This window comes from Artemia sp. Qi Xiang Cuo, chromosome 11 (genome assembly GCF_049724085.1).
Source record: "Artemia sp. Qi Xiang Cuo chromosome 11, ASM4972408v1, whole genome shotgun sequence".
Classification (NCBI taxonomy): domain Eukaryota; kingdom Metazoa; phylum Arthropoda; class Branchiopoda; order Anostraca; family Artemiidae; genus Artemia; species Artemia sp. Qi Xiang Cuo.
Window position 1 is genome coordinate 62,673,958 of NC_142804.1, and position 27,802 is coordinate 62,701,759.

The window sequence follows — 27,802 nt, forward strand, 5'->3', positions numbered from 1 at the left end:
CTTCTCCAACTGACGAGCAGGGGGGAGATGGCGAGTATGGAACCAGGACAGCCTATAAATGAAAAAATAACTTATTTTCAAAGTGTTCAAATCATCCCTACAGTTAAAATTTGGATTATTATTGCTTAATAACATTTGGTTAATTCACTGTTCCACCTCAACTATCGATATGACATAGAAGGCGACAATTTGATCGTTTTATTTTCAAAGTGTTAAAAAAAATTTTTTTCGCGGCACTTTCCCGCATCGCTTCTCGTGGCGCATCCCTGTGACGCTTCCCTGACCCGTGGCACATCCCCCGGCACTTCCCTAACCATGCCCCACAGCACCCCCCGGACCCACCGATGCATTCCGGGCTCCGCTGCTCCCAGCCATTTACATAATGCCCCAAAAAACCGTATTGTTAGGCGGCATAAGTCGTTTCGCCTACTCCCCGTACAGGTTGTCTATGACCCCAAATGAGCCTAGATTATTTTTAATCTCGTGTCTGTTCTGTTTCAAAGCGTATTCTCTGGGAAACAGTGCAATTATATTCGAGAACCGTTAATTCTTATTCAGGAATGTCTCTCCGAGCAAAATCATGCCAAGCTGATCTAGAGATTCGTTATGCAAAATTGAATTAGGCCTGTGTGTAAGAGATTGCAATGGTATAATCTCTGTAGAGAAAAAATTGAGTGGGGGAAAAACATCTTTTAAAATATATGAAATTTTAATTTTACAGTGTTTAAAAAAATTGAAAATCGAAAAGATGGAGGAAATGGGTAGAAACTAATCATCTATTGAAAAAACGTGGTCTTTACTGGATAGCCTCCTCATAGAAAATTGTGTTTAAATAACACAACAGTTTATAACGCAAAGGCAGTTTTCTATGAGGAAATATTATCCGGGGTATAGTATCCCTTTTTGGCTTCACTATGAGCCGATTCAGCAGACTGCTGAATGTATGTGTTAACAGTGACCTGAGTTAAAAGGGGGGGGGGCCAAGGGCATTTAATAGAAATGACAAAATTTTACTGTGATTAAATAAAAGGTTTACTTCTAGGCCACTTAAAACTATAATATTCTAGCAAAAATAGCATTTTGTGATAAAAAGGTTCTCAAACAGTAAACTAGAAAATTAGCTAAAAATATTATTATGAGATAGCGGCGAAGAGATAGCAAAGATTAGAAAAGAGTGGTTTCCTTGCAAAAAATTACATTTAGATATCTCCGAGGGAGGGGGGAGCAGAGAAAATAGCAAAGATTAGAAAAAATAGCATTTTGAGTTTCAAAGGCGGTGATTATTAATAGAAATTACCTAAAAATATTCGCTTATGAGATAGCGGTGAAGAGATAGCAAAGATTAGAAAAGAGTGGTTTCTTTGCAAAAATTACATTTAGATATGTAATAGGGGTTAATATCTCACAGAGATAAGTTTAGATTGGGATTGAAAAAGAAAAAAACCAATTGAAGAAATAGAAAGGTAGGAAAAAATGCTTACATTTGCATATCCCGGCTGCACTTGGGCACGCGAAGGACCAGGTAGTGCATGCTGGAGGGCCACTTCCTGACCTTGCATAAGTGGGACAGCTCTTGAAGGCCCAGGCAATGTATGATGGAAGGTGGACGGGCCGGCGGCGTTACATTCTTGTACAGATGATTGCACTTGTTTTGGAGGCTTCGGCCAGCTACCATATTGCCGGACAGTAGCCTTCGCATGGCCCGCATTATTAACCCTCGCTTTCTTGGAAGGAGGGGGCACGCATTCTTCACAATTGGCCTTAAAAAGAAGAGAAAAAATTAGTATCTAAATAATTTGCCCCTTTTTTACAGAAAGAAAGTTATTAACTACAATTTTGTTTAGAAAGGTAACGCATTTTAGTAAAGCAAAAAAACCCATATTCTCTCCCCCTAAATTTAGGAAAATTAACCCACCCTAAGGCTACCCACTCATTGAGTTAATCATGTGTTTTATTCAAGCGAAAGCCATATCTTACTGCCTTTTATTCAAATGTTATAGCTAAAATCACTAAATGATGAAGAAGCAATTAAGGTAAGAAACAATTATCTTTTCTATTTTGTCACTATTAAAAGTGCTAACCCCCCCCCCAGCAAAAAATCCTGGATTCACGCTCCCCGCCCGGGAATATAAAAGAAACTTTATAGAAAGAAAGCTTGAAAATAATCTGTTTCTCTTCTCCAAAATAGCACATTGCGTCTGCACCTAATTATTACAATTGTCTCAAAGTGTTTTAATTTTGATGGAGAAACAGTTCCTTTTGACTTTGGCTGCTGCGTTCGTAAACACACCGGAAAGGGTGACAGCTAATTATAGGCCTCGCACCAGAGAGCCTTGTGTCAAATCAGAGCGAGCTAATAACAACAGTGACGGAAGTCGATGGATCGCTTTTAGCTAGGATATAGATTACAATTGAGAAAATTGCATAAATTTAACGAAATGAATAATTATTTCTTTTTGCGAGAGTTTTGTTGTAAAACAGTGAGGGGGGGGGGGTAGGTTGGGAGGGGAAAAGAAAATATTGTATGTATTTAATTTTGACGGAGAAACAGTGCGTGGGGACTTGGGCTGCTACGTTCATAAACACATAGGAAAGGGGCGATAGCTAATTTTAACCTCGCGTACAGCATTATGGCAAAACCAGGGGCGTTTAATAACAACAGTGACGGAAGTCAATGATAGCGTTTAGCTATTAGATATACAAATAAAATTTAATAAAATGAAAGAAATAAAATTAATTATTGTTTCTGGACATTGGGATTGTACAACAATTGGGGCGGGGGTTAGGGTTAAAAGAATATATTTATTTTTTACTATTTAGTATCATGATGTTTGTCTTGTATGTGAGGGGGGGGGTAAAGGAATATATGTAGGGTTTAGTTGAATAAAATGGAGGATGTCCAAGGAAAATAATTTTGAAAATAAAACTGAACTTACACTGTAAATTGTGGCTGCCAAGGCTTCTAATTCATCAATATTTTTCATTTTAGTTGTTTACACGGTGTCAAAATACTTTCTGATAATTTAATCACATTGCATGTCCATTATATACGAAATCTCGAGGGCGAATTGTTATGTAACGGTGAAATCATATGTAACCAGCCCTCTGATTGGCTGAGAAGGAGGATGTATCCGACTCGCTGATTGGCTGAGAAGGAAACACGTGATCTAACTGTTTCCGGGAATCTCATAACATTTGTCTTAAACAACAACATCAAATACTATTTCTGGATCATCCAAAAAACAGACATGAAAAACATCAAATAAATCGAACAACAAGTGAGAAAACCATAAAACAGACAAGAATTGCTGTTGACATCCATAAATGTGACAAAGTTCCTGTTTTTCAAATTCTCACTGACAAAAACCATTAAACATCCATGAAAAACATCAAATAAATCGACCAACACACATAACCATCCAAGAAAACATACATAAATGTGACAAAGTCCTGTTTTTCAAATTCTCATTGACAAAAACCATAAACCACGTGGTTCTCGTGCCAATATATGGTGTTAAAAAAGTTGTAGGTGGCAGCAGGGGTGAGCAATGGGGGCTTTAGGGTCACCTCTACTAATATTTTCATGAATTTACCCCCCCCCCCCTGTCTATCCCAGAATTTATATATGAGCAAATAAACAATAATATAGAAACAAAATATTCCGCCTACTTTTAATTAATTTTCAGGTTAAATCCAGCTAAACTTATACCTTAAATTAAATCCAACATTGAATCAATTAAAATATCTTATTTTGAAGTTTCTAATTATGCAGGATAGCCTTGCACTGTTAACGGGACATTTTGTTCTTGAGGTAGACTACTAATTCCTTTCTTGTGACATAGTCAGCAAATAAAATAAAAGCTCAATTCAGCAGTTCTAGGGTTAAAACCTTTACAGGGAAATTCGAAAGATGCTTGCTTTTAAAATTTTAATGGCCACCCTCAGAATTTTTATTATGAATCCAAATAAACCCACGGCGCAGCACCATATTTTTTCTCTTATCAGTTTCCCGTACTCTTATGGCTATTCAGGGTGCCAATTCACGGAAATGCACGGAGGAACGTTTTCTTTTTGATTTCAATATAAAGATACAAAAAGGTATTTGTCAAAAACTAAAGGAGGGGCATTGTTTGATGTTTCCACCATATGATACTTTTCAAAATCTAGGGGTTATTTTCCGTCACCCTTTTTGTATATTTAATAAAAAACGGACCCACCTAGATAAAAAAAAACTTTTGGCTGTATCTTCATAAAAAAGAAGAAAAAATCCTGGTCCTTGTATTTTGGTTGATTGCCATGATTTTGTGAGATAGAGCCGGAATCACAATCATGAATCAAAATCACGATCACAGGATTTGATGTGCACATTTCTTTAGGCCTACACCTTGAGCACAGACTGCATAATTGTATGACCTTCATTTGACCAAAATGAAGACCTTAAATGTATGACCCATGTGCGACCATGGATGAACCTAAACGTATGACCGAATGAATAACCTTCCAACTGGTAATCCAAATCACGGAGAAATATCAATCTGAAAAGAGTACTAATAATGATTGTCAGAGCTAGTGTTAACAATATGTATATAATAGCCAGTCTAGAGCAAGTTAAGTTCCAACGAGAAATCTTTTCAGTAGGGAGGAGGGGGCAAGTTCAACCGGGACTAGGGCTTTGACAATATTTAAATGAAGAATTTCTTGTCATTAATTTGTTTATACATTTTGTAACTGTTCTTGTTTCCTACAGAGAGCTTTCAAAGGGGGATTTAGAGCAAAATCTTGGAGGGGGGGCAATGTGATAAGGCTGCCAATAATTGATAAAATTAACAATTTTGTTTACAAAAAAAGAAAAAAGGAAAAAACGGAATGAGGGTGACAAAAAAATCTTGGGGCATATTTCCTCAGTCCTCTTGGATCTGCCCCCTAGCTTCCTATTTTTGGTGCACATGTATAATGTACTGTTTTTGCACCACAGAGGGGAAACTGTTGTTATCAAATATTCAATGATTTAACAACAGTCCATATGGAATGACTTCCCAGAAGAGGTTATCCCAGAAGAACCTAAATCGTAAGTACTAGACAGCAGTAGCGTCCATTCACAAAATTGTAGGGGAAGGTAACATTATTTTTCAAGGTCTGTCGAAGGATTAATATTGTTGTTTTTCATTTTTTCACTGAGAAAACCGAAAAATGGCATTTTACGAGGAAAATACGAAAAATGGGTATTTTCTAAAATCAAGGGAGGGCAAAATTTTATTCGTGAGGGGGGGGGGGGAAAAATCTAACCCTCCCCCCCCCCGATTTACACTCCTTCTAGACAGACGTAGTATTTTGTCCCATAGTTTTAGGACTGTATATGTGCGAATGATAAGCTGGCTTTTCCTCAGAAAGGTAGCATATTTTTTGCAAATTAAATTAATTTTTTTAAAACTTGAACACACAAGAAAGTCAATTTGTTTTTCCAAGCCATCAACTAGCGTATCAGGTGAGGTAGTAGCCTAAGTAACTCGTCAAATCTCCTACTGCAAATTTTTTAGCATGCTGAGAAAATCTATTAATCTGAAAAGTCTAAAATACGCTGAAATGGAACACTAGCCTAGAGAGAAACCTTAGTTTGGAAGCTGCAGTAAAATAGAGTGTTTTTAACTAGAAATGCCCCTATGTCTGTTCAGCCCTTTAGTTGCTTTAAGACCAGGCTTAATCAGGGTTGCTAAATTGACACACTTTACAGCAAACGGACAAATTCCCATGTTTTGGGACACAATGACATAAAAGGGCAAAAAAGTGACACGTTTTATGTCATTTGTTGGGCTAACGTTTGCCGTTTTATGTCATTTGTTGGGCTAACGTTTGCCGTTTTATGTCATTTGTTGGGCTAACGTTTGCCGTTTTATGTCATTTGTTGGGCTAACGTTTGCCGTTTTATGCCATTTGTTGGGCTAACGTTTGCCGTTTTATGTCATCGTCGGGCTAAAACGATACGTTTTAGGAATTTGGGACAGAAAAAGGAAACATCTTGTAAATTTATAACGAAAAAAAATTCCCAGCTGGATGTATATATTGGTTTAAAAAATCACTTTTCACCGAAGTAATGTTTTTTTCTTGTTTTTTTGGTAGTGCAGAGCATGGGATTTACAGTTTATATGAGTTTCATGCTTAAACCCCAAGCTAGTTTGTATCAATGTTTTATATGGATTGTTTTTGTTTTCATTATATCTGATGCTAACTTTCCGCTAAAAGAAGTCTACAAAGTGTCTTTTGGTCAGTAATACAGCTCATAAAAAATTATTAATCTCTAGTTTCTGAGATCCCAAGATAGAAACATTTTAGCTAATATGACACATTTTGGATAATCAGGGGACACATTCATAGACCAAAGAGTTGGCGACCCTAAGCTTAATAAACATTAAAAAATAAATATAAAAAAAACAACTAAGAACTACTGGCGCATCGTCAAATGGTTTATCGCCATTATCCTGATGCGCCATTATATGGCGCATCGCCATTAAACCTGATAATCAATAAAGTATTTAAAAGTTGAATGATAAAGAAAATTTAATCTTTATTTTATTATACTTGCTTTTAAATTCAACATGTTATTGTGTGGTCTTGTTCATGCTGTAACGAGATCTTGCTTTTTATTGTATAGACTCTCGACTTCATGAAACGACTTTTTTGCTAGATACGCAAATAAATATATTAGTCATGGTTCAAATTTGATATATATATATTTTTTCTTTGATGCATTCACATCCGGTGTTAAATATACAGTCCAGCTTAAATAACGCTACCATCAGTTTTATATTAGAAACTGTTACCATCTTAAGTTGTTACCATCAGTTTTATATTAGAAACTCCTGAACTGTTGCATATTTAGTTTCAATAGATGGGCATAAATACCAGTCTTCAGGTGATAAACAGTCAGGGTTTCAACTTGTATCGGCTGGCATGATAAGTGAATGTTTCAGCATATTATGCAAATGGCAATGCTCCGTCAAATTAGGTTGCTGTCAAAGATTTTGAAAGAAGAGAAAGGCAATTAGAGAAGAACTTGGCCTAGTTAGTTCACAAACTTGCTGTGTTAAATACAAGGGCGCTGGCAGAAAATTTTCAGGGGGGGGGGGCAGACACCCGAATGTCAGTGGTGATTGAGTCACATGTAATAAATTTCAAGAATTTTTTTTTGGTAAGAATAATTTTATTTTTAAATACTTTTAGAAAGGAACTCTCAAATAAAAAGAGCAACTAAATTGCATGCGAACTGAAACAAAATACAGTAAATTTTAAACCGCAAGAATCCCTGGTAAAGGGATCGATTTGTTTAGTCAGTAACATATTTAATTATTTTGTATTTAATATTAAAAGAAAATCAAACTCAACCCAAAATTACAGAATGGTTGCTTTCGTAGATTAAAAAAGGACCCCCCCCCCCAAAAAAAAGCAAGCGATCTTATTTAAAAGCTCTTTTTTAGGTACATCATATCAGAGAACCCAACCTTAGAGGTTTCAATCTCCAATCTTCAAAATGTGGAATTTCGCATTTTTTTTCCCCAAAAGAAACATCTTCGATGCATATTTATTTGTTTTTTTTTCCCCAGGGGAGATTGTATCAAACCAAAGGTCCAAAATAATTGGGAGGGAGCTCTTTCAAGCGTAAACTTAAAGCTCTGTTTTAAGTGACCATACAGATTGGACCAGGGGAAAGTTTTGTTTTCTTGCTGTTTTAGGGCACAAAACTAAAACTTTAACCCAAAGAGGATGAATTTGCAATCAATTTAAAATTATGAGGAGCTAATTGATTTAATAGTATGAATAACTATGTTTTAGGCTTTCCAGTTGTAAAAGAAGCAATGCCACACGGTGGCAGAACAGGATTCAACCAAGTTGATTCGGCTTTATTTGTAATACAGTTAGGCAACGCGTTTGGTGATCTGTAATTGCGTATCAGCGATAATGAGAGGGGGGAGAGACAGTGTGTAGGTGGGTGGAGGATAGATTCCTAAAAAAGTACATTTTAATCGACAAACTGCTTACTCTGCATGAGACTTCAGATAAATGTTGAAAGAGGTAGGGGGAGTAGAAATTAATTAAATTGTTTTGCTATACAGCAAAAATGTTACATTCCCATTTCTACCAGCACAGAGGTGGATAGGAAGGCAGTTCATCATCAGTCCCGCCAGGAAATTTCTTTGGGGTTGCAAATACTGCAAGGAACTTAGTTTTCAGCAATTTTAGATGGAGGTATTTTCTTTTTCTAGTTCTATGAAGTACTTGAATGTATTTAAACAAATCTAGGTAATGTATTTACTGATAAGAAAATCCTATTTTAGAGGTTGTGAATTGTGATGGCTTCAGTTATGCAGAAGATCAAAAGTCTCACAGAATTTCCATCCACACAAATAATGATACTTTCTGTTCTTCCAACCGAAATTATTTTGTAGTAACATTAACGAGCACTTTTTACCAAAATTACTATTCATCACTAATTCTTTAAGCAGCCTATATTCAAATTTTATCTAAAATTGAAATTGAAAATTTAAACGTAGGATTGTACTAATACACGATCACCTATGGATTGACAAATTTTAAGAACAATTAACCAAGGATTTAAGGAAAAGGTGCCTCAAATTATATTTTGGTTAGGCCTAAGTAGGATCTGGAAAACAATCAGAAGTTAGATAAGAAAAGAGTGTTTCAACTGAAAGCAAGAAACAGATTTGAAACCTGTTTGAAGCGATCTGTCTCCTCCTTAACTCCTTACTCTTTACTGTGAAGTTTGGCCTTTTTTCCAAATTTTAAAGAAAATTTGCAATTGGAAAGATAAGATTTTTCAAAGCACTAAAAATACCTATGTTTCATAAGCAAAGTGTTGAGAAGAACGCAGTCCCGCTTATGAAGAAAGTATTCATATGTGCTTAAAGTTTTGAACATACTCCTTACTTTAGTTGAAAATCATTTTCTATTTGTTTAATTATATTTTATGAAACTGTAAAGTTTTATGAATAAAGCACTTTTGGTGGCGCAGTAAAAACAATCAATAATTCAATGATCTCTGTTTGGATTTTGTGAGTAATCAAACAGTTCACGGTAATTAACTGTAAGTACGGAGCGACCCTACTCAATAGCAACTGATACTCTAAAAACTAAATTTTTAGACCAATTGACGCGTAAAAAGAATCGACCTAGTCTGCAGATTCTAAACATTTAATCTTGGTAACGTTTAAACGTACTCGTCAGTCGACGCAATTTAGAGACAACTTGTTTGATTTTCAAGAAAAGGTTGAAAGCTCCCTCAAAGTCATAGAATTTTAGTGAAAATCACACACCATCAGATTCAGCGTATTAAAGAACCCTGCTGCAGAGGTTTCAAGCTCATATCTGCAAAAATGTGGAATTTCGTAATTTTGCTAGAAGACAGATCACGGATGCGTGTTTACTTGTTTTTTTTTCCATGGGTGATCGTATTGATCCAGTGGGCACAGACCGTCGAGAGAGGGTTCATTCTAATGGAAATAAAAGATTCGAGTGCCCTTTTTAAGTGACAAAAATAATTGGACGGCAACTAGGCCCCCTCCCACGTCACCTTTTTCCAAAATCGTCTGATCAAAATTTTGAGATGGATTTTTTCTTCAGCATAGTTGAAAGGCCCAATAACTATGTCTTTAGAGATAAAATGGCCCCCTTCAGCCCCTGGGGAAAAGTTTTTAAGTTATAAAATTTACCCATTGCTTTATTTGTTATTGGGAATATGCATGCAGTTTTCGGCTTAGGGAGGAATAAATTGTTTCCTGGGAGGATGTTGCACAGGGAGAAATGTCCTTGAAGAGGGAAGTTTCCAGGGGGGTGAAATTTTCTGGGAAAATTTGGCACTTGATGCCTTTGCCATAATTCTTATAACAAATTCTTTTTTGTCTTGCTTTTTCTTGACTGATTCAATTTTAGGCGTGGAGATGATAAGGGTAATTGTTCCGGGTAAATTTTCGCCAGGATTGAAATTGCCCGGAGAATATTTTTGTGGGAATGGGCATTTTTCCGTGGAGAAGGCCAGGTATCCTGGCGTTATTAAAAAAAAAAAAATCAGAAATTCAATTAAAAAACAAGTTTTTTCAACTGAAAGTAAGGAGCAACATTAAAACTTTTTTTATGATATTTTCACGGATATTTCTTAAGAATATCGACAGTTTTGAACTTTGTTATCAAACACCAAAATATTTAATACCTTTAGACTCAATTGTTTATAAAAAGTAACGCACTATCAAAGTAGTTTGTTCAATGTAAAACAATAAACCTAAGATTAAGAAAATCAAATAAAAATTTGTAGTGTGGAGAGGGTGGTCTCTGTACCCGCAACTGTGCGGCTGGGGTTCAGATACTGTGCGGCTATAGGGTATTTTATTTCTCTCCACTCACTTTGATCAGTTTTTGTGTACCAGGATAAATTATTTTATCATAATTTAATTAGCCCATTTTAAATTTTGTGTTGAAATGAAGATATTGCTGGCTGTTTTCAATAAAAATTTCTGAAACGCAATATAAGTAAAGAGCAATAAAGTTTCAATTTATTAATCCTTTTCGGCATGGAAGGAGTTGTTGTAGAAACTTTGGAAGGTGCTCATTCAGCTGAAAATTGAAAGTTTTAGTGCTTTTTATAAGAATTAAAGGGATTGATACCAATCCATTTCCCTCCCGAGCCCGTTTTCACTACCCTTCTTCCAAAGACATTTGTATCAAAATTAGCCATTTTGTTCAAAATGATCAAAACGTCATTAAGTTTCACCATAATATCCTCATCCTTTTTTTTTGTTATACCCAGGATATAGCCCTCTCCCCCCCTTCTGAATCATAAATACTACATAGAAATATTCGATAAGTTGCACATTTTTTCATTCTTGCCCCAGGGTCTGTTGGGGGCGAGGCATAACTGATATATGAATTTTAGTTGTTTGCTATTTAGCCCCCTTCCCATCAATTACTTTCCGACATCCCTTTCAAAAAGGCCCAGAAATTTTCACCTTAATACCCTTGGCTCTTCTAAGGCTATTGCTGATAGAAAATTTTTAACAACCCACATGCAAATAATATGCTCTGGTGTTGATAAAAAACCTTTTTAAAATTGCCTGAAAGCAGTCGCAATTGGAAGTGGTCACAGTCGCAAGTAGTTGCAGTCAAATTAATGAATGGTCAGAGCCGTTGCTAAAGCAGCAGCAGTAGGGGGCCTGAAACTTTCAAGTTAAAACCCTTAGCTATTCCTAAGATATTAAAGATACGCCTTTTTTATAAGTTATTTGTCAATAGTGCCCTTTGATTTAGTTAAGAAATACCTCTCAACCTTCACTAGCGTTTTGCATTGACACCCTTAGTCTTTTGGAACACATGTGGTTTGAAACATTCCCTTCTTTCTTAGTGATAAATCATGTGTGTTAACAGTCGAAAAATTGCATAATTTTATATTGCCAAATAACTTGCCCCAAAGTAATCGTATTCTTTATTGTCAACATTTTATCAACCATCCTTACGTTTTTTCACAAATAATTATTTCTCAAATTTTATTCCTATTTCCGTGTAACCATGACGCACTCAGTGGATATTTGTTTTGTTCAAAATACCCCAAAGCACCCAATGAAGTTTCACATTTAGACCCTTACTATTTTGTGACACAACCAGGTTAGAACATTTTTCCCTTTCCTAATGACAAATCCTGTGTAAACAATCAAAAAATTGCATAATCTATAAATTGTCAAATAATTTACCCTAAATAACATGGGCGCCGGCAGGGAGGCCATGCCCCCCCCCCCCTGGATATTTGTTCCTATAAAGTAATTTTAAGGAAACCAAAGGACAGAGAGCAAAATAGAGAAAAACCATGGAAAAAATGAGTGTTGCTCCATTATTGGCTGCCTGCCAATAGATTTTGACCCTTAATAAGGAAAACACAAGTTCTAATTTATGACTGACTGACTCTTTTTGCTATTAAATAAAAAAAACAAGTTTTTTAAACTGAAAGTAAGGAGCAACATTAAAACTTAAAACGAACAGAAATTATTCCGTATATGAAAGGGGCTGTCCCCTCCTCAACGCCTCCCTCTTTACGCTAAAGTTTTTTACTGCTTAAAAAAATAAAGTTGTGTGACAGAGTCAGACTTTAGCGTAAAGAGCGAGGCGTTGAGGAGGGGACAGCCCCTTTCATATACGGAATAATTTCTGTTCGTTTTAAGTTTTAATGTTGCTCCTTACTTTCAGTTAAAAAAAACTTTTTTTTTTTATTTAATTTCTGATTGTTTTTTAGTTAATGCAGCTTTTACTTTGGCTCATCGTCATTGAATAAGTAAACAAAATTTGCATAAAAATTTTAATTTTCTTTTGCTAAATGGCTGTCTCTAAATTTGATTCTGACGTAATTTACAAATTAACTTACATAACGAACTTCTATATTCGTATATTTTTCTTCTGGCAAAAAATAAAAAGTTGCAGTTTTTTGCAGATATGAGCTTGAAACCTATGTAATAGGGTTTTCTGATACGCTGAATCTGACGGTGTGATTTTCATTAAAATTCTTTCACTTGTAGGGGATGTTTCCCCCTCTTTAAAAAATAAGGTAAATTTTCTCAGGCTCGTAGCCTTTGATGAGTAATACTAAACTTAATAAAATTTATATATTTAGAATCAGCATTATAAGCCCATTCTTTTGATACATTTATTGACATCAAAATTCCGTTTTTAAAAGTTTCGATTACTATTGAGCCGTATCGCTTGTTTTTTTTTATTGTTTTTTTTTTATTACGTATATGTTATTGCGTATATAAGGGGGTTCTCCCCTTAGTCAATACCACGCTATTTACGTTAAAAGTGAAAAAAAATTTAATTCACAAACCCCTGAATCAAAAAGGCCGTTTAATTAGAATAGATAGCTCTTTTGAAAGCACTAAAAAAAAACTGTAGCGTAAAGAGTGAGGTATTGACTTGGGGGAGAACCCCCTCATATACGTAATAATTTCTGTTCGTATTAGGTTCTAATGTTGCTTCTTACTTTCAGTTGAAAAAAGTTTTTTTTTTTATTTAATTTCTGATAGTTTTTTAAATAATGCTTGGAAATCCGGCACCCCCTTCATAGAAATGTCCCTTACCCCAAAGAAACTTCCTCCACGGAAAGATTCTCCCGAGTAACCCCCTCCTCCAGGCCCCCCCCCACCAGAAAAAAATTCTTCCTGAAAATGTCTGTATACTTCCCAATATGTAAGCAATGGGCAAAGTTCATAACCTGCAGCCCTTCCCCTGGGAACTGTGGGGGATTAAGTCATCCTTAAATATATATTTATTAGATTTTCGACTATGCTGAACAAAATGGATATCTAAAAATTTTAATTGGGTGACTTTAAGAAAAAAATGAGCGTGGGAGGGGGCCTAGTTGCCCTCTATTTTTTTGGTCACTTAAAAAGGGCACTAGAACTTTTAATTTTCATTCCAATGAGCCCTCCTGCGATATTCTAGGACCACTGGGTCAATACGATTACCCCTGGGGAGAGAGAGAGAAAAAAAAAAAGAAAACAAATAAACAGGCACCCGTGATCTTTCTTATGGCAAAAAATTGAAAAATCCACATTTTCGTAGATAGGAGCTTGAAACCTCTACGGTAGGGTTATCTGGTACGTTGAATCTGATGGTGTCATTTTCATTAAAGTTCTATAACTTTTAGGGGGTCTTTCCCCCTTTTTTCGAAAATCAGGCAAATTTTCTCCGGTGCATAGCTTTTGATGGGTAAAACTAAACTTGATTAAACTTATACGTATTTTTGAAATTAGAATTAAAAATCTGATTCTTTTGATGTATCTATTTGTATCAAAATTTCGTTTTTTAGAGTTTCAGTTACCATTGAGCCAGGTCGCTCCTTACTTACAGTTCGTTACCACGAACTGTTTGATGGGAGGATGTCGTAAGAACAGATTTAAGGGAAATTACAACTTCTTTAGAGGGTTTCAAGTGAATAGACTGGGATTGAGGAGGAGCACGCGTAGCCGTTTTGGCCTCAGGCTACTTGGTGCTGCAGGGAGTTGTTAGTAGTAGTAGTATTGCAGAGTAGTTTGTATTACATTTGTGTTATTCTCTCAAACTTCGATATATTTTGCTTGCAATTTTTGTTTTTTAAATAAAAATGCACCTTATCTTCGTACACAGAAAAGGAGTTGTGCCCAAAGTGAGATAATCATTAGATCTCTCCTGCCTAAAATGAAAGGGCGTATGTAAAATGCCCATAGTTATAATGAAGATTAAAAGTATGGTTAAAAAATAACCTAATAAAATATAGAAAATAAAATAATCTAACTGACATAAACATATTTAAACATCGTAATGACTGAACGACTAAAGTGTCGCCATTTTAGTGCCATTTTAAAGTGCCATTAAAGTGTGCCATTAAAGTGTTCAGCTAGAGCTTAGTTGTACATTAACTGTATTAATTATGCCTTAATTATTATATAGTAAATATAATTAATTCGGTAATAAACTTACCTAGTTCAAGTATTCTTTGAAATAGAGTTACTGGAAGCCTGGTAAATTTTTGATGAAACAGCACTCAATGTTTTTGACCGAACAGTATTATTTGAATTGATAAGCGGTTAGTCTGTCAAATTAATCCACTGTCAATTAAATCTAGGGATTTTTCAGACGCCCTTGCCTGTACTTAATAAAGAACAGGGGCAAATTTGCAGCATTTTTATTGGGGGGCAATTAGGATCCGTAATAGTTTTTCATCGCATTATAAGGGGAAAATGCCCCTCAAAATTGTCGTTTAGTGTTGAAACATTAAAACCAAAGGAGATAAAAAAAATAACATGCTAAAAATTGTATAGTTAGCACAAACCTTTAGGAAAATAGACATAGATAGATCCTTTTATTTCTGGCGCAAGAATAGGATACTTGATTGAGCAGATTGACCAAATTCATTGATAAATAATTATCTCGACCTTAATTATCGCTAGTGATAATGCACCTTATGTTGAGACATTTTTTTGAATTTTACGACGAAGAATTTTAAGAGACGTTGGGCTTGAACATTATATTACAACATTCTAAAGATATTAGAAAAAAAATGGGTGTTTTTTTTTAGCGATATCCATATTTGGCTTTGTTCTTTTATTTGAGCTGTCTGTTTGGACGGTTCTTTGACTGATAAATAAAAAAAACAAGTTTTTTTAACTGAAAGTAAGGAACGACGTTAAAACTTAAAACAAACGGAAATTATTCCGTATATGAAGGGAGCTGTCCCCTCCTCAACGCCTCGCTCTTTACGCTAAAGTTTTTTTATTGTTTAAAAAAATAGAGTTGTGAGAAAGTCAAACTTTAGCGTAAAGAGCGAGGCGTTGAGGAGGGACAGCCCCTTCATATACGGAATAATTTCCGTTTGTTTTAAGTTTAACGTCGTTCCTTACTTTCAGTTAAAAAAACTTGTTTTTTTATTTAATTTTTGAACGTTTTTGAATTAATGCAGGTTTTGATTTTGGCTCACCGTACATGAATAATTAAAACAAAATTTGCATATTATATTTGGTTAAATGGCTTTCTCGAAACTTGTTTAATTTTATTCACGAACGTTTTTATTAGTAATAAATATACGTAACTTAGAATTAACTTACGTAACGAACTTCTATATTCATAAATTTTTAACACGTATATTAGGGGGTTCGCCCCCTAGTCAATACCCTGCTCTTTAAACTATAGTTCGAATTTTTTTTTCCAGTTCTTTAAAAATGACCTCTTAATCACAATCAGTTGATCAGTTGAAAAACGTGTTTTTTTTTATTTAATTCCTGATCTTTTTCTTTAATAATGCTGGGAAATCCGGTGCCCCCTTCCTAGCCATGTCCCTGCCCCCAGGACAAGGTCCGGCATGGAACGTTGCGTCCCTCTAGCGCCCGACACTCTCCGTCCCCCCCCGACCCGCCCAACTCGCCTCTGACCCACTCTGGCTACTACCCAATAACCAAAACTATATGTTAACATTGAGTAAAGTTCATAACTTTCAGCCCTCCCCCTGGGGACTTTGGGGGATCAAGTCATCCTAAAAGACATTTTTATCATATTTTTGACCATGCTGAACAAAATAGCTATCTCAAAATTTTGATCAGATGACTTTGGGAAGAAAATGTGCGTGGGAGGGGGCCTATTTGCCCTCCATTTTTTTTCGGTTACTTAAAAGGGGCACTAGATCTTTTAATTTTCATTCCAATGAGCCCTCCCACGATATTCTAGGACCACTGGGTCGATACGATCACTCCTGGGGGAAAAAAAAACAAACAAAAAAACAAATAAACACGCATCTGTGACCTTTCTTCTGACAAAAAAAGCAAAATTACAGATTTTTGGAGATAAGAGCTTGAAACCTCTATAGTGAGGTTTTCTGATAGTCTGAATATGATGCTGTGATTTTCATTAAGGTTCTATAACTTTTAGGGGTCTTTCCCCCTTTTTTTGAAAATCAGCCAAATTTTCTCAGGCGCGTAACTTTTGATGGGTAGCTCTAAACTTGCTGAAAGTTATATATTTGAAATCAGCATTGATATCTGATTCTTTTAATATATCTATTGGTATCAAAAACCCGTTTTCTAGAGTTTCGGTTACCATTGAGCCGGGTCGCTCCTTACTTACAGTTCGTTACCACGAACTGTTTGATATGAAATGTTTCTCATTGAGTGAGAAATATTTTTGCTATATGATTTGGTTGGAGCAACAACAACAAAAAAAAATCAAATTCTACATAGTAATGAACGGTAAGTATATAACGATCCTTATCAATAAAGAAAGCATAAGAGCCTAACTATTGATAACATTAAATAAAAAAAATCAGCTTCTTATGGTGATCCTAAATATGTATTTGTTAATTAGTAACTGGTGCAGTTATTAGTACACAAGAAAGTTGTAAATGATCATAGAAAACAACTTAATAAGGGGCTAATTTGGTAAAAATATGCCGTCCACTTTTGCTTGCAACGCAAGAGCACCCTTGAGCTGATATTTGAAGCCACCATAATCAGAAATGTTTCCTTTAAACGGAATGCTGGGAATTCCCCCCCCCCCCCTGAACGGATACGTTTTTTGTCTTTTCCAGCAGTGATTGTATTTACCTAGTTGCCACTGCGAACAAGATTTAATTTTCTAAGGTTATGAAGTATAAAGGTATCAAATATATTTGTTTTTGGTATTCAAAATTATATCGCAAATATTTGATAAACCTTTTTATTTGATTTTCTTATTCTTAAATTTAACGTTTAACTTTGAACAAACTACTTTGATAATGCGTTACTTTTTATAAACACTGAGTAGTCTAAAGGCATTATATGTTTTGATGTTTGATAACCAAGTTTAAAACTGTCGATATTGTTAAAAAAAATATCCGTCCAGCACTTCGACATTGCTCGACAGAACAGACATCTGGGATTATATATCCCAGTTCCTATAAGTAGGCTATTTTTTCGTCTCTTGTTTGTAATTAATTACTTTTTTTATTTATATGTACTTTTACTTTAATTTGTCTCTAAGGATCATTAAATAAAAAAAACAATATTTTTTAACAGAACGTAAGGAGCAACATTGAAACTTAAAACGAATGGACACTGTTATGCATATAAGTGGAGTTGCCCCCTCCTTAACTGCTCTATCTTTACACTACAACGTTTTAGCATTAAAAAAAAAAAATTATGTATTGCTCTAATTAAACGACCTTTGTCTTTCAGAAGGAGTTTTTAAAGAATTGGGACATAATTTAAAGAGTGAGGTGTTGAGGAGGGGGAGAATCCCCTCATATACGTTATAATTTCTCCTTACTTACCGTCAGTTATCATGAATTATTCCATCAACTCAAAATCCAAAGAGATATCACTGAAATCTCGATCTTTTTTCTTTGTAATGAAAAGTATTTCATTCATAATTCTTTACAGTCTCATGAAATGTAATTAAACAAATAGAAAAGATTTTTCAACTAAAGTAAGGAGCAAGTTTAAAACTCAAAACAGATTGAAGTTACTTTGTATATAAAGGGGACTGCCCGCTTTTCAACCTGTTCATTAAACGAAAGTTTTTTAGTGCTTTGAAAAATCTTTTTTTTTCAATTTTAAATTTTCTTTAAAAATTTGGACAAAAAGCCAAACTTCCCTATAAAGAGTAAAGAGTTAAGGATGAGACAGACTTTTGATCTTTTACATAACTGAAGCCATCACAAGCTCTGAAATAGGATTTCTTATCGATAAATACATACATTGAAGTACTTCATATAAATAGAAAAAAGAAAAATATTACAATTTGAAATTTCTGAAAACTAAGTTTCTAGCAGTAATTGTCACCCCAAAGAAATTTACTGGTGGGGCAGATGATGGCCTGCCTTGCTTTCCTCCCCTCTGTACTGGTAGATATGGGAATTTAATATTTTAGCTGTATAGAGAAACATTTTAATTAATTCCGACTCCTCTCTACTCTCTTTTAACATTTATCTGAAGCCTCATGAATGGTAAGCAATGTGTCCATTAATATCTACTTTTTTAGTAATCTACCCTATCCCCAACTAAAGAATGACTCCCCCTCCCCCCCTCATTCAGGCTGATACGCAATTACAGTTCACCAAACGTAGCCTAATTTCATTACAAATAAAGTGAATCAACTTGGTTGAATACAGTACTGCCACCGATTGGCATTACTTCTTTTGCAACTGGGAGGTATAAAATATAGTTACTGGTACTTTTAAATCAATTAACTTCTCACAATTTTAAATTGATTACAAATTTGTCATCTTTGGGGTAAAGTGGTAGTTTGGTACCATAAATTGGCAGTAAACTAGACTTTCGTCTGGCCCTACGTGTTGAATCATTTAAAAAAGAATTTTCAATTTACGTTTGAATGAGCTCCCTCCAAATTATCTTGGACATTCGCTAGTATACAATCACCCCTGTGAAAAACAAAACAAATAAACATGCATCGACGATGTTTCTTCTAACAAAAAAAAAAAAAAAAAAATGCGAAACTCAACATTTTGAAGATTGGAGCTTGAAACCTCTATCGTAGAGTTTTCTGAAATGATTTTTTATTAAGGGATTTTCAATAAGATCGCTAACGTTCCGGAGGGTGTTCCCCTTTTTTTTCAAAAACTAAGCAAATTTTCTCAAATTTTTAGTTGTGGATGGGAAACAATAAACTGGAATAATTTTGTACATTTAGAATCAGCATAAAAAGCCAATACTGTCGGCTTAGCAATTGTCAAGGGAATTTCATTTTTAGTTTTGGTGGATATTGGCCCAAGTCACTTTTTACTTCCAGTTTTTTTTATCACAAACTATTTGATAAGATTCTCCTGTGACAAAAATTGTTTAAACCTGTTCATTTTATTTAGTTGTATAGGCTAATAAAAAGAAAGAGGATACATTTGACACCTAGATAGCAAGTTTAAATTTAGTTTTTTCTTTCGCTGTTCTGTAAGTTTTTAAAAGTCTGAATATAACAGCAATTTAGGTTCGAGGTGGAGAATTCGATTTAGGCGAGGTGGAAAGTCCTGTTATGAATGAGGTACATTTTACATGGCCGGTATAAAATCAAGACATGGTATCTATGAAGGCGGGATGATATTTGATTATCTCTAGTCTTTCTGTAAACTATTCTAAGGAGTAGGAAATTGCATAAAGACAAGTCTACATCTGTTATAATCTATGGAAGCAATAAATCTTTCTGTAATTTTGGTTTGAATCAGATTTTCTTTTAAGATTATATGCATCATAATTACATATATTATTGATTAAATAAAGCGATCCTTTGCCAGGAACTTTTGTTTAAAATTTACAATATTTTATTTCATTTTGTATGCAATTTAATTGCTCTTTTTATTTGAGAGTTTTTCACTAAAAGTATTTAAAAATAAACTTGTTCCTATAAAAATAAATATCCTGATAATGTATTCCCTGTCCCCCAACCACCACTGATATTTTGGCGTCTGCCCCCCTGGAAGATTTTCTGCCGGTGCCCTTGCTGAATAAGTGATTTCTTTCCTGTCAACATTTTATCAAACGTCCTTACGTTTTTCTTTAATTGATCCTTCTTCTTTTTTAAATTTCTAGTTTTTTCTCAATTTGACTAAAGGCTAATACTGAGAGGGAAACAAAATTCTACATATCGTGTCCGCTTTTTACCTTTTTTTGCGATTTTGTCTTTTAAAATCAGATGAAAGCTTGAAACCCTGCTATTCAAATTTTGCAGAGTCCAGTTAAGGACCGCCTTCTAAACCCGTTTGTATTCATCAAAAGATAACCGCCCCATTTTTGCACAGTAAAATCTATTCGGCATAGTTAATTTTCGGTTTTCATATTGTCCAGCTATTTATTCTAATTAACGGCCTTCGTGATTAAGGGGTCATTCTTAAAGAATTGGAAAAAATTAGAACTTTAGCGTAAAGAGCGCGGTATTGACTAGGGGGCAAACCCCCTAATATGCGTAATTAAAATATACGAATAAAGAAGCTCGTAAGATAAATTAAATTAAGTTAAATAATTCGTAAGTTATGCATATTTATTACTAATGAAAATGTTCGTAAATAAAATTGAAAAACATTCAAGAAAGCCCATTAGCCAAAAAAGGTAAAATTAATATAATATGCAAATTTTGTTTTAATTATTCATGTATGGTGAGCCAAAATAAAAACCTGCATTAATTTAAAACGTTCAGAAATTAAATAAAAAAATCTTGTAACTGTAAGTAAGGAGCGACATTAAAACATAAAATGAACAGATATTATTCCGTATATGAAAGGGGATGTCCCATCCTCAACGCCTCACTCTTTACGCTAAACTTTGACTCTTTTTCACAACTCTATTTTTTAAAACAATTAAAAACTTTAACGTAAAGAGCGAGGCGTTGGGGAGAGAACAGCCCCTTTCATATACGGAATAACTTCTGTTTGTTTTAAGTTTTAATGTCGCTCCTTACTTTTAGTTTAAAAAACTTGTTTTTTACTTAGTGTCAGAAAAGGGTCAACTAATAGACTATTGTTAAATTTTGTTGTTTCTTTTCGTAGAGAATAGAACAAAAAAATATTTTTCAATGAAAATACCTAAAAATATATTTTCCAATACCTAGCAGGGGATAAAAAAACACTCTAGAAGGACATTGCCCCCCCCTCCAATTTGCGTCCCTGTTGGAGTACATTATAGTAGCTTCTTCAAATTGAGTTGATTGCAGTTTTTCTTGCAGATACATCAAGAAAGAGTTGTGGAAAGAAGCTAATGCTTTTGCAATGCAGTCCGGAGACATGAATATCATAAAACAAGTTCAAGAGGCTGAACTGGATGCTGCAAAAAGACAAAAAGACCTCTCGAAACTGGAAGAGTTAGCCCTGCGTCTAGGACGAGTTCAAATAGCTGTGGACGCATTTATGGTTTGTAAACAGATATTTAGAGAGTTTTCTTGTGAATGATGATATGACTAAAAAGTTTCGGCATTTTTACTGGCTTTTTGGTTCTCAGAAAGAACAAATCAAGTTTATCTCCAGAATAAGGGATGACGGGATTGGCTTACCATGATACGTCGCACAAAATTCACCAATGGAATTAAAGTATACTTTTTAACGCGAAAAAAAGAGCAGTAATGTCTCTTTTTCTTTTTGGTTCATACTTATCTATTTCTTTGATCGCGCATGGATGGTGAAAATACTAAATAACACATTTTTTTGCGCTTAAGCTTCTTAAAGTCTATTAACTACTAGCCTGAGAAGGCACTAAATCCGCACACGGATGTAGAGTTGTAACTGAATTATTCACTTACTTTTTTTACTCTTAAAAATGTAGTTTTCGGTGTGGTTCAGCTTTTATATTTCAAAAATATTAGTACTGCTGCTACGAACAACTCTGCGAGACCAAGCCACCCGACGCAAACCACTCCACGCACAACCCTCCTCCAACCCAACTTTTTAAAGCTTCACTTATTACCCACTTTCATGAAGTTCCAGTTTCCTTAAGATCTTTTCTTATAGCTTTGTTCCACCCCGTTATGGACAACGTACTTTTTGTTCACTTCAGACAGATGGCCAAAAAGAACAATTTCTGCCAATCTGTCATCATCTAGAGCAGTAAAATTCTGCACACTGTTTTTACGCCGCTTTGGTGGGTATAGTAGAATTTCCAAATATCGAAAATATACTGAACAAAGAGGTTGATAAAAAGTTTTCGAGGTACGTATCAAAGAAACTATATAGAAATAACAAAGAGGGGTCAAAAAGGGATAAGTACAGTTTTGCTAGCACCCTACGATTGTATTTACTCCTATTTGCAAAAATTTATGAATAGCTAAGCCGAAGCTTTAACCTAGCTTTGGAAACAGCATGCAGTGGCACCAGTTCATGAAAATTAGGGGGGAAATCTCTTTTTAAAAATCTAGGGGGCAATTTTCATGCTTTTCCAATGGAAAAACACAAACACATATTCAACGAAAGTTTAATTAATGGTTGTTTTTAAAGTATGGGAGAGAGGGGGCAAAAATTGCTCCCTTTCACTGACAACATTTGAATGAAGTAACTGTAAATTATTTGTAATAGATATTTCTAATCATCTGACATATTCAATTAGAGATATGAAAAAGAACCTGACAATCAAACGGTGACCAGTGAGGAGTTTTATCACTAAAACAGAGGAGCTCATATTCTTTCAACAGTAGAGGGGCAAGAGGCAACAAAATTATCATAATTGGAAAGCCCCTTTCAAGTGCAGCTAATTAAAATAATTTTATCAACGTGATAAAATAAGAGGGGTTGGGCTAATATTTCTATTATGTTGATTCGTCAGTTTTTGCAGTTTTTTATCAATTTTTTTTGTACAAATAAGCAATTTTTAAGATACAAATAACCCTTCAGTACTCACTCTTTATGATACAGTAATACAATTTTTTGAAAATACTTTTCGTTCAAGTTCAGCAGAAGTTGTGTTAGAGTAATCTTTCAGATAGAATGGTTATAAAAAGTCAAAATTTAGCGTAAACAATGAAGGTCGAGGAAGAAGAAGCTCCCCCTCACATACAAAATAATTTCTTTTCGCTTTAAGCTTTAATGTTGCTTTCCTCCCTTCCCTCTCCCCGTGTACAATTTCCCCTGGAAACTTTTCTCCAACGAAAACTTTTCCCCGTGGAAGATACCCCCAGCAAAAAATACCTCCCCCCCAAAAAAAGAACTGTGTATTCTCCAATAACAAACACTATATGTGAATAATGAGCAAATTGCGTAGCTTACAACCCTTTCCCAGGGACTATGGGGGCCTTGTTATCTCCAAGGGCATAGTTATTGGACTTTTCAATTATGTTCAACAAAGTGGCCATCTAAAAATTTTGATCGGGTGTCTCTGAGGAAAATGGAAATGGGAGGGGGGCTAGTTGTACTCCAATCTTTATGGTCACTTAAAAAGGATAATGAGAATTCGATTTTTTTTTATCAAATGTGCCCTCTACCAATCTTCTAGGATCACTGGTTTGATGCAATTACCCTGGAGAAAAAAAAAACAGATACAAAAAAACAAAACAAAAACAAACAAATAAACACGCATTTGTAATCTTTTTTCTAGAAAAAAAATAAGCAAATTCCACATTTTCACAAATAGTAGCTTGAAACTACAGTAGGTTCTCTAATATGATGAATCTGAAGGTGTGAATTTCCTTAAGATAGCTTGCTTTTTCGGGAGAGTATCCCCCTTTTTAGAAAATTGGGGAGATTTTCTCTGGCTCGTCACTTTTGATGGGTAAGGCTAAACTTAATAAATTTTACATATTTGAAATCAGAATGCAAAAAACATTGTTTATATATATGTTTTGTTATCAAAGTTTTGATTTTTTAAGTTTCGGTTATTATCGACCACGGTCACTCCTTTTTTACAGTTCATGAACTGTTTGAAACGTGGCTTAGTCATTTACACTTTTCTTTCACCTTATCCCTATAAGGAAGAACATTTTTCGTATAGGTTATTGTTTGATAGACGGTCAGTCAAAAGAGTTCCGAACACTATCTATAGGCAATTATACCAGACAATCTTTAACATTTCTTATTCAGGATTTTGAAGCGGTAACATTTAAATATTATTTGGGACGGGCACACAAAACTGTGTCAATAAATCCATGGAACACTAGACCTTAGAAATCGTATTATTTTTATATCTTTCTTATGTCACCGTTTTCAGGGTTTTTATTTTCTTGGGCCTTGATTTTGCTAGAAGTTTACTATAAAGAAATAGAATAATGAAAGAAACACTTCTATTTGAAAGCAGTCAGCATTTTTCTTTTTTTTTCTTTTTTTTCTTTTTTTCATTACTTCTGACAGTAAAATGAATTTTATACGAAATGCTGACTTTGCAATTTTCATTTCGTATAAAATTCATTTTACTGTCAGAAGTAATGAAAAAAAAAGAAAAAAAAAGAAAAAAAGAAAAATGCTGACTTTGCAATTTTTATTTCGTATAAAATTCATTTTACTGTCAGAAGTAATGAAAAAAAAAAGAAAAAAGAAAAATGCTGACTTTGTATTTTTTTTTCGTATAAAATTCATTTTACTGTCAGAAGTAATGAAAAAAAAAGAAAAAAAACGAGTCTTTTTATCTGAAAGTAAGGAGAAAAATGAAAACTTCAAATGAGCAGAAATTGTTCCATATATGAGAGGGATGCCCCCGATTCTCTCTAATTGGTGCCACTATTAGGCACTTCTCCCTTTTAAGTTCATGTTCATAATCATTTCGAAACCACGCTGTTTGAGTGCTATTAGCACCTGAGCCCAGTGGCGCTAATCAGCGAAAGCGTGTGTGTGTGGGGCGGGTTTGGAATTAAGATAATTTTCGGTCTTATAGCTTGTTTTTCTTTTTTTTACTACTGATTAATTAAAAAAAAAAATTCCACAAAATAAGTTTTTCAAAGAAAAGTAAAGAACTTCATTAAACCAAAAATGAGCAAAAATAAAATCAAATGATTTACCAAGCGTCAAACTACCATGAATCAGACAAATCAGATAAAGCCTGAACATAATTTGCACTTTACTGAAAAAAATATAAAGTTTTTTACTTTTATAATTTTAATCAATAAAATAATATTAACGGTTTGATTAATAGATATCAGTATTACGTATATTAAACTGACAATGCACATTCATTTGCATTTTTTTTTTCAGTAAAGTGCAAATTATGTTCTGGCCTTGGGAAGGCATAGGGGTTTTGAGCTCTAGTCATGTTAATTTCTGCTCTTTTTGAGTTTAGTAAAATCTTATATGCCCCCTTATAAGCTTTCAATATAAACCTTATATGCCCCCAGCGCATAACTCACAACCCTTACCCTGAGGGCTGCAGGGGGAGTGTCATCCTCAAAAATATAAATTCCGGACCTTTCAACTACTTTGAACAAAATGGCTATCTAAAAAATTTTATTGGATGTATAAGGGGAAAAGGTGGGCGTGAGAGGGGTTAGCTGCCTTCCAATCACTTTCGACTATTAAAAAGGGCACTAGCCATTTCAATTTCCAATCAAATGCCCCCTTTTTGAAGTTTCTACGACATCACTTTCTATAAGAACCTTACATGATCCAGGGCGTAACTTACAACCCTTTCCCTGAGGGCTGTGGGGGGGGGGAGGGGTTGTCATCCTCAAAGACCTATCTTCCAGAACTTTCAACTACGTTGAATAAAATAGCTATCTCAAAATTTTGATTGTATGTGTTTGGGGGAAAGGTGGGCGTGAGAGGGGGGTTAGTTGCCCTTCAATCACTTTCTACAATTAAAAAGGGCACAAGTCCTTTGAATTTCCAATCCAATGAGCCCTTTTTGAAGTTTCTACGGCAAAGCTTTCTATAAATACCTTACATGCCCCCAGGGTATAACTTACAATCCTTGCCCTGAGGGCTGTGGGGGGAGTGTCCTCCTCAAAAACATAATTTCTATCTGGAAATCAACTACGCTGAACAAAATACCTATCTCAAAATTTTAATTGGATGTGTTCGGGGAAATGTTGGGCGTAGAAAGGGTGTTAGTCGCCTTCCAAGCACTTTTGGTTATTAAAAAGGGCACAAACCCTTCTAATTTTCATTCGAATGAGCCCTTTTCGAAGTTTCTACAACAACTCTTTCGATACGAAGTGCCCTGGTCAAAGACTAAGAAACCACAAAATTGATAATACATTGTGCCCACATCGTTCTTTACTTAGGCAGAGCTATTGCGCTGCCTATGATAGCGATTATAGAAATATTTGAATTATCGAATTGCCACTCTTCGCCACCGTCCTCAAAAAGAAGGAAAAATCATCCCTTTCAGTATCGTTTCTTTTCTAAGAACCTTTTCCATGATAAAATTCGTCTTTTGAGAAGTAGTGGGACATAAAGGATAAAGATACTCTAGGGCCGTTGCATACGAATAGGGTGTCGATTTGACTTTTCAGTTGTTGGTTCTTCTTAGCAGGGATAAGTAGTGGCCTTGCTGTTGTGGGGATAGATCCCTGGGTCTCGTATTGCCAAGTAGAGCAGCAGTCTACTGTGGTACTACTGGGTTAACGAGAAGCTATAATCACTAAATAATATGTAGTTTATAACCAGGCAAGGATAATTCCGAGAACTTTATTTGCAACGGAGCGCAGATGGGATTTCCTTATTTGGCTCTTTAATCCATGGAAATTTTAATATTAATTATTTCTAATTATGTGCACAATTATGCACAAAGGTACGTTGGAAATCCGTAAGTACCATGTAGTTTCTTTGGGTGTATAAATAAAAAAAAACCTGACAAAATATTCATAGTTACATCCCATCTTTATCTTGTCTTTTAAAGCAAATAATTTTTAGTAGTGAAGGATTGAAAAGGAGCCAAAAAATCATAACGAATCAGGCAGGGAGTACATTGGGGGAAGGGAAGTAGGGAGGAACATCCTAGATATCCAGAATAATTTTTTATGTATTTTCATTAAAAAGATCGTTAAAATATAAAAAATACCCCCTCAAGGGTTTAAAAATGCTTATTTGTATCTTAATTTCAAACCCGCCCCACACACACACGCTTTCGCTGATTAGCGCCACTAGGCTCAGGTGCTAATAGCATTCAAACAGCGTGGTTTCGAAATGATTATGAACATGAACTTGAAAAGGGAGAAGTGCCTAATAGTGGCACCAATTAGAGAGAATCGGGGGGCATTCATACCCCCTAGACTTTTTCCCTTTCCCCTTGGATTCTGAAAAAAACCTTTTTTGCTATTTTTATCAACAAATATTTTTTTGGTATTTTATCAAAGAAAAAGAAAAATCCCCCTCTCTTAGATTCTAAAAAATAAATTTGGCTACCCCCTAACATTTTTGTGAATTCGCACTACTGACACCTATTGATCTTAGGAAAACTCAATTAAATCGCTATAAAAGCATGGCGATAAGAATGAGTTAAGGAATTACAGAGAGTAGAGGTGACCCTATAACTCCCACCCCTCACCCCTGCTGCCACCTACAACTTTTTTAACATCATATATTGGCACGAGAACCACGTGGTTTATGGTTTTTGTCAGTGAGAATTTGAAAAAACAAGAATTTTGTCAATTTTATGTATGTTTTCTTGGATGGATATGTGTGTTGTTCGATTTATTTGATGTTTTTAATGGATGTTTAATGGTTTTTTTCAGTGAGAATTTGAAAAAACATGAATTTTGTCACATTTATGGTTGTTTTCATGGATGGATATGTGTGTTGTTCGATTTATTTGATGTTTTTCTCGGATGTCAACATCAGATTATGGATGTTTTATGGTTTTTGTCAGTGAGAATTTGAAAAACATGGACTTTGTCACAT

General features: G+C 34.8%; 1 protein-coding gene across 1 annotated transcript in view; it reads left to right on the forward strand.

Moving 5' to 3' along the window:
- Positions 1 to 21,442, forward strand: part of LOC148947222 (intraflagellar transport protein 172 homolog) — a 214,545-nt gene extending 193,103 nt beyond the window's left edge. Inside the window, exons 22-24 of the mRNA XM_089096541.1 lie at positions 6,118 to 6,261; positions 9,943 to 10,048; positions 21,220 to 21,442. Of these exons, the coding sequence (XP_088952667.1) occupies positions 6,118 to 6,261; positions 9,943 to 10,048; positions 21,220 to 21,442 (473 nt within the window). The remainder of the gene's footprint in view (positions 1 to 6,117; positions 6,262 to 9,942; positions 10,049 to 21,219) is intronic.
- The last annotated feature ends 6,360 nt before the right edge of the window (positions 21,443 to 27,802 follow it).